At 28.7% G+C, this 7846-nt stretch overlaps 3 protein-coding genes across 19 annotated transcripts; 1 reads left to right on the plus strand and 2 right to left on the minus strand.

The window, feature by feature from the left end:
* Positions 1-37: 37 nt before the first annotated feature.
* Tpi (triose phosphate isomerase) lies at positions 38-1321 on the minus strand. Its single transcript, XM_003700486.3, has 3 exons — positions 1066-1321; positions 612-865; positions 38-490 (listed from the first exon to the last, which is right to left on the minus strand). Exons 1-3 carry the CDS (start codon positions 1172-1174, stop codon positions 110-112), a joined length of 744 nt encoding a protein of 247 aa, XP_003700534.2. The 5' UTR covers positions 1175-1321; the 3' UTR covers positions 38-109.
* Positions 1322-1779: 458 nt separating this feature from the next.
* LOC100879583 (INO80 complex subunit C) lies at positions 1780-5428 on the plus strand. Of its 16 annotated transcripts, XR_013038196.1 has the most exons (7): positions 2931-3743; positions 3823-4001; positions 4082-4250; positions 4425-4615; positions 4731-4847; positions 4914-4981; positions 5066-5237. XR_013038196.1 is itself a non-coding variant. In XM_076531845.1 (5 exons), the coding sequence occupies exons 3-5, from the start codon at positions 4438-4440 to the stop codon at positions 5195-5197; spliced, it is 378 nt and encodes a 125-aa protein (XP_076387960.1). In that variant the 5' UTR covers positions 1780-1999; positions 2140-2219; positions 4425-4437; the 3' UTR covers positions 5198-5428. The 16 variants fall into 16 exon arrangements, 7 of the variants coding, with proteins under 7 accessions (XP_076387960.1, XP_076387954.1, XP_076387970.1 ...); XR_013038197.1 differs by having other exon boundaries at positions 4425-4440; positions 4510-4615; positions 4731-5428; XR_013038195.1 differs by having other exon boundaries at positions 4731-4981.
* An 83-nt stretch (positions 5429-5511) lies between these two features.
* On the minus strand, positions 5512-7625 carry p23 (cytosolic prostaglandin E synthase). 2 transcript variants are annotated; one of them, XM_003700487.3, is made up of 3 exons: positions 7467-7625; positions 6115-6496; positions 5512-6013 (listed from the first exon to the last, which is right to left on the minus strand). In XM_003700487.3, exons 1-3 carry the CDS (start codon positions 7481-7483, stop codon positions 5891-5893), a joined length of 522 nt encoding a protein of 173 aa, XP_003700535.1. In that variant the 5' UTR covers positions 7484-7625; the 3' UTR covers positions 5512-5890. The 2 variants fall into 2 exon arrangements, with proteins under 2 accessions (XP_003700535.1, XP_012154143.1); XM_012298753.2 differs by lacking the exon at positions 7467-7625 and adding an exon at positions 6884-6901.
* Between the last annotated feature and the right edge of the window lie 221 nt (positions 7626-7846).

Here is a 7846-nt window from a genome sequence, read left to right on the forward strand (position 1 = left end):
AAGAACAAGTAAAGGATATTAAATTAAATCTCTATAATAATTCTTAAAATATATATTTCAGAATATATATTAACTTAAACATATAATGCTTTTATATAATTGTATGGTCTTACTGCTTAGCATTAACAATTTGTACAAAATCAGGTTTCAAAGATGCTCCTCCAACTAAAAATCCATCAATATCTTTTTCTTTCGCTAAATCTTTAGCATTTCCTGCTGTTACTGAACCTCCATAAATAATTCTAACATTCTCCGCAACAGTTGCATTTATGTTTTTATTAAACCATTCTCTCAGTTTTTCATGAACTTCTTGAGCTTGTTCGGGTGTAGCTGTTTTGCCTGTTCCAATAGCCCATACTGGTTCATAAGCAAGAACTACATTATCCCATGATTTAATTTTATCTGCAATGGCTTTTGTCTGTCTGAATACCACTTCATCTGTTTGGCAAGCTTCACGTTCTTCTAATTTTTCTCCAATACATGCAATTACCTTTATTGTAACCACATTATTACTAATTTATTTAACATACTTAGGTAAAAAATTTATGAGAGTAGAGGAAAAACTGAATTTGAACATCTATATGTTCTACCTAATATAAAAATTCCATTACCTTAAGTCCGCTTTCCAAAGCATGAGCTACTTTTTCTGCAATTAATTCATCTGTTTCTCCAAAAACATTTCTACGTTCAGAATGTCCAAGAATTACCCATGGAATTCCATTATCCATAAGCATAGCAGGACTTATTTCTCCAGTAAATGCCCCTTTCGCAACTTTATATGCATTTTGTCCAGCAATACCAACATTATTAGGTAATATGTTTTTCACATATGTCAAATATATAGATGGAACTCCAACAACAACCTCTGATGCAATTAAATTGATATGTATTAGAATTAATGAATAATCGATTTATTACAAAGCTGATAGATTTACACAAGATATTAAGATATTTTGTGAATAAGAACTATTATAAAAGGTATATATTATAATATATACGATACTTATTTTAGATAAAACGTTAGAAAATATAATTAAATTATAATGTACACGTAAAAAAACATACCAACATTTGGATCGAGAGGACCTGCTTTTAAAAATTCAACAATACCATCTATTTCACATTTGACTCCATTCATTTTCCAATTACCACCGACAAAAAATTTACGACCCATTTTATCCTTAATCGCTGCACACAGATTAGAAGCAAAATTGCAGTTTATTTGCAAATCTGAAACAAATTCAAAAAATGCTGTTTCGACCTTCAACAAAGCAGAAGGTGAGTGATCACGTCTATCCCAATCTCATCTCATAAACCCCCACTTATTCTTAGTCACTTTCTCCCCTCTCTTTATCCTGAATTTTGGTAAATTTATTCGAATGATTGTATTGTGTACAGCTTATATTCTTTATCTCTTAGTTTGTTAAATTTCAGTACGAATTTATGTGTGTAGCATATATTATTTCGGTATAACTCAAATTTCTTATAAATTTGAAGATATTAAAACTAGGATATAGTTCAAATTTATTAAAATTGGGTGAAACATACGATTAACATATTTTTAAATTTTTATATTTAAAAAAAAATAGTTATTAATATAATACATATATTTTTTTTACTTATAAAATTTATAAAAATTGATTTTGTCAAACGTAATGACAGCAAGTCAGTATAAATATTCAACTGATACGTTTATTTTCTGCGCATGGCAGTACTAATGCCATTATACACGCTATTTTACAAGAGAATATAGTGATTAGATGATTGGATATCATTCTGCGCATGTTCATATTTTCGGTTTAACCCATTCTATAATCTGTAGTAATATGTATACGCATTTATTAAAGTTTAATGAATATATTAAACAAATTAAGTAAAATGCTTTTTCCTCTCTTTTATTTTAGTTCGTTATTTTTTCCATTGTGCATATGATCATGAAACAAAAAGTAGACTAGAGGAGTATCACATTTGCAAAAAGGAATCTTTCTGGGATAATGAGGTCCGTAAAGTGTCATCTAATTACTATATTCTATATATATACATATATATATATACATATTTACCGAGAGAACGAAAGTGTCGGATGACCAGTTTTTGTTTATTATGTGGATGCTAGCTCTCATTATTTTTAATTTTTAGTACATGTTTAGTGTAATACTCGATGGTCAAAATGTTAAAAGGGCTCGTAAATTATGATTCATGAAACGTGATGCAAGTTGGTAAGTTCATTGATTATCATGTACATTATTGATACAGTACAATAAATGGTGTGAGAACCTCGTAGGCTTAGTTTAGCTGCGCGAAATGCTTTTTGGTCTCGTACTGAATTGAAGATATATGTATTTAACTAGGAGTACATGTGCATACTGTATACATATGTTTTTTTAAAAGTTTGGGAATTTTAATAGCATTACAATAAATTGATACAATAACCTAGTAAATTTCTCACGGCAATAATGGCAATTTGAAAATAAAAATGTAATAAATTTCTTATTCAGAGATTATAAAGTAATTGATCAGAAATTATACGCACTTCAAGTATTACTAATATTTTCAAAATTTTTGCTATGCATAGATACACACACATACATACACACATGGTCATTGAAAGAAGTAAATATGTGGCTTTACTTACGGTGTTTAAGAAAGTCTTTACACAAGATATTTATGTAACAAAACTTAATACAGTTATTATAAGAAATGTGATGGTATTTCATGTCAATGAAGCTTTTTAAATTACATTTTCATTTAATAATACAATATTGAAATATGAAAATTATGTAATATTGTCATAATTAAATTATGTGAAAGGAAGTGTATCACGTTAACTACATAAACAAACGAAGTTGGATAGTAAAACAATAAAATAACATTATCTAAAAAGCATATTAATTTGTTAATGTTTTCACGACGATCAATGTTTTGTAAGGTTCTTCTATATGTATTATTTTCAAGTATTTATAATTATTAATACTTGTTCTTCATGATAAATATAATATTTTAATTCAGTGACATAAATTATGTTCGAAATATCGACATTTAACGTGGATAAATTTATACATACACTTATTCAAAATTTGGGTTTAAAGATAAAATCTCCTATTTATAATAACTTCAAAAACATTGCTTTTGTAACCTATATTGATAGAACATGCAAAATTAAGCAACAGTTACCTTGTTTGATGGAAAAGAGTAACGAAATTAATATTCACCGAAATTGGGATTTTTCCAACGAAAAAGATATACAATGTTTTATAGAAAAACATACCAGTTTTTTTGATAAACTTATTTCACTGAGTAATACAGGAATTTTAACATTTCCTTTAAAAAATATTAATACAAAAATTCTCCAGAAAGTTAAAAAAAGGAAAAATGATAATGAAAATACAAAGAAATTCGAAATTAAAATAAAGAAGAAAAGAAGTTTGTTATCTTTAATATCAGACAAGGATAAATGTCATAAAATTTATAAGTATAAAAAGAATAAATTTGGTAAATCTGCAATATATGAAGATTCTAAGACGCTTAATCATGACGTAATTACTCTCGTCAGTCACAAAGATGTTAATATTTTTGAAACAAAGTGTGATAGTCAACAAGATTTTGTAAACCATAATTTATCAGACAATATGATAGATATCACAGAGAAACAAATAAAAAAAGCCCAAAAATTCTTATGGCTACATACTAAAAATAAGGATTATATAAAAAGAAATGTACAAGTTACTCTGTACATATCCAAGGTTACATAATATATTTGTTTTTATTTAAGTTTTTAAAAATATTTGTTGTGCTTAATTCTATTTAATATCTGATGCGTAGAAAACAATTTGTACTAATATGAAAAATCGGATGAAGTATAATAAAATACTTTGTCATCATGCAATCCTATGCCTGATTGAACCTAGTAAGAAAGCAGTTGTTTTGTTCGAAGATGATCTGTCACTTGTCGTTCGAAGATATCTATTACACGGATATAAGTATAATTTTGAATTTCAAAGGTATTTTATTCAGGAATAAAGAAAGAGCATTATATGTAAATACGAGTTAATGATTTTAAAAGATTAAACGTGTTTTTCAGAGATTCTGACAACTGCTATATTGCATTGCTTATTTTAAGTCGATGGGCTAAAATTTTAGTTAATCATATGAACATAACAATGATGCAAACAATTTGTGGCATATTAGGATGCGATATAGAAAAGATATTAGTTTTGTATAATCCGGAATAAAAATGAACTACTATTTGAGTACGATGTAACATAATTTTGTAATAAGAAAATAGTTAGCACGTAGAATAAGCATAAATTTTTATATAATGATGCAATATACAATATGAGCAAATGGAATAATTGATTTTAATAATTTTAAAAGATAGCATTCTTAATTTGACTCTCCTGTTTGAATAAAATTTCATATTTTAGGTAAGCTAATAAAATGGTGAGCGAAGAAACTGTGGAATTTAGTAAGAAACCTCAACCAATATTTAAGAATCCAATTTTTCAACAGAAATTTCGATCCACTAGTACTACCGGTAAGAAACGTACTTGGCGTTCCTTGAAACAAGTTTTGGCCCAAGAACGTGCTCTACCATGGTCGGCGGAAACAGTACATTGTACGAATTATTACTCTTAAATTATTTTGAATTACTTAACCAGATTTTTAAGAGAACTACAATGATTTTACAAAAAATTCATTTATATAACTACAACAAATATTACATATTACAGAAATTCGCATTAATTTTGACTGTAATATCTATGTTTATTACATTTTTTTTCTTTGCTTCGGACATTAAATTGTTATAAATGTCAACCGTCCAGAACGTCTAACCAATAACTCAATCAGTAAGATGTAAAAGATAAAAATTAATTTTTAATTGAAACATTGTCATTGATTGTATAAAATTTCAGACAGTTCTATCAATGCACCGCCAAGCTTCAGGCCAGCAAAAAAATATTCTGATATTTCTGGTTTACCCGTGAGTGATAATTTCCTTTACAATTACATGACCGGTTACATTATTAAAATGTAAATAATTGTATAAATTACATTTATTTTACAGGCACGATATACAGATCCACAGACTAAATTATATTATGCAACTGCAGAAGAATTTGCAACAGTTCGAAGTTTGCCAATGGATATAACTGCTGGATATCTAGCGTTGCGCGGCGCTTCCAGTATTGTTGGATAAATGATGCAATAATTTTCTATCGTTTTCTTATATTTTTACATTTAAACATAGCACAGATACTTTCTTTTCTTGTAATTATCGATATCATTATTTTAAAATAAGGAAATTATATATAATTCTGAAAACCATTGACGATTGCATAGTGACTATAAAGAAAAATTATACGAAGTACATGGAGACAAAGTAAAATTATTTGCATTTGTATTATCGATATAAATTTGTTTATACGTACATTGCTTGTTTTGAGTCTTACTTTTTTTTTTTTTTATATATATATATATAATAGGTTTTCCTGAAATAAACAATTCCACAAATAATTTAATTTCATTTTCATTATTTTATCTCCTTCATATTATACACAAGTAATCATTATTAAAAAAAAGCTTGTCCATTATAACTTAGTACATGAACTACCGAGTAAAGAAGGATCGGAGAATCTTTAAAAAGTATATTACTGTTTTTTCTCATGATCACTGCATTCTTTTATGTCGACAGTATCGCGTGCACCTTATTTTCCTGTTTGCTACTGCAATACGGGCCATTAGCAAATTTGCAAAACTTATTTGCAATTCAAAATACAAATAGCATGGCCTATTGAAATATTGCCTGGTGGTGCACTATTCTTAGGTCGCCATTTGTTTTTTACTTTTAACTTTTTAATGAGGATTATTTTGAAGTAGCTTCGAAATTTGTTCATTCAACCAAATCAGGTAAATCATCATCGTCACTGTCCGTTCCGTCTCCTTCATCTCCCAAATCATCAAAGTTTGGTTTACTGTCTCCTGAACCTCCTAGACCACCCATTTGTCGCATCATCTGCAAATATCGATATAAAATGAATCGAAGCGAAAATGTAAACCTAATATATTAATTTAGATAATCAAACTCTATTTTATCGAAGAACCATATTTTCTTACTTCTTCTAAATCATTGCCACTTCCTTCCATACCATCTTCATCGTCGCTATCATCTTCATCTTTCCACTTATTGAAATCACTTTTTAACCAATGAGCTTTTGTCTTTTCTTTCGTTAATCGTGGCCAATATGGACCTTCTTCGTTTTTAGTGAGAATTAATTCGATAGTCCTTCCTCTTAGCTTTTGAACTGTTCTATCTGGATTAATTTCTCCGTATAGGTTAATCGTAACTTCATGCATTTTTTGTTCCGTTCCACCTATTCCCTTAAAATATATCATCTGTGGTTTGATGTGAATATCAGGATCTTTACAATCTTCTAGACAGATAGTAACAAATAAGATATCTCTCCTCTGGGCCCACATAACAGGCGGGGGAGGCAACCTAAAAATGTTTAAACAATTCAGAATTTTTGATAACGTAAAAGGAAATTGAATTATACGGAGCATGCACGAAGGAAATTATTTTGAAATTAAATAAGGTTAGTTTACAACGGTAACGAAAAATTAATTGCTATTTTATTATATATGTCATTGGTTCATTTCTAAATGCGTTGAGCGTATTTTTGTACGATATATTTATATAGAAAACATTGTACATTGATGCAACAGCGTAGAAAAGATGCACATGTATCTTATACAAGGATCAAGGAAATATTAAAATTTCATTTTGCAAAGAATTATGTTTTTGATATTAATTAACTTGTTATCCGCATACAAAATGCAAAACAATAGATACTTTAACGGTTAACGAAATTATAGCAATATTTACATAATTCCAAAGCGTAGGTAAAGGTTAGAAATAAAGCTTTATGGTTTCCGATAAAAACCGCTAGTCATTAGTGATAAAATGACACATAAGATTACAGCCGATGAAACGATACACGAATAACCTAACATTATTAAATACATTTGAACGGAACATATGAAATCTTATATTTTTTAGGTGTTAAATATATCGATAAATGGTTGCTCGGAAATACGAGCTATTTTAAAAGTTAATACATCCATAATAAATTATCTGATATTTCGTAGAAGAAAATAATACGAACGAAAGTTAATTATAAGCACGCGATTATCGCAAAAATATATAAAGAACGAACGAGCAATAAGTATCGTATCATAAATTGGAAAAAATCAGGTTCGAAATGTAATTTCTTGTGATTCTTTTCCAGAAATTTCGAGAATCAATAAAGCCGTCTTACAACATGGCGGTGTTTCGAAAGCCACGGGGCGGCATTCAAGCTCGTTCTACGATTATTTGTTATTTTTCTAATAATATTACTAAAGGGATAAAATCTGAGATTGAAGGAACATATTGAAAAAAGATTTAACGTAAATTTTTCTGTACTTACTGTCCTTCTTGAGTCATATTTCAAGAGCTTCGTTCCGCGAGAAGCAAACAAACACAGAGGACTTACGTATCGCGCCGTAGACCTCTGATTCGAGAGTGTTTCGAGATTCAACTATCGATCAAACAAGATGGCGATTGGTTGCTTTCGTCGATGTCGGATGTTCTTGTTTCCGGTATCGAATTTTTAAAACTTGTATTCGCGCGCATTTTCAATATAATCATATTCTAAATATTCGAGAGAGAAAAGTCGAAGGCAATCATTGCTTATACATTTGGGTACGTACATATATCGAAATACAAACATTAACGTTTTTACCGTTTCAGATATAAACTTTTATAAATAATATCGTAAGCATAAAATAAGATGTTAGAAAAAGAATG

The sequence above is a fragment of the Megachile rotundata genome, chromosome 1, assembly GCF_050947335.1.
Source record: "Megachile rotundata isolate GNS110a chromosome 1, iyMegRotu1, whole genome shotgun sequence".
Taxonomy (NCBI): Eukaryota; Metazoa; Arthropoda; class Insecta; order Hymenoptera; family Megachilidae; genus Megachile; species Megachile rotundata.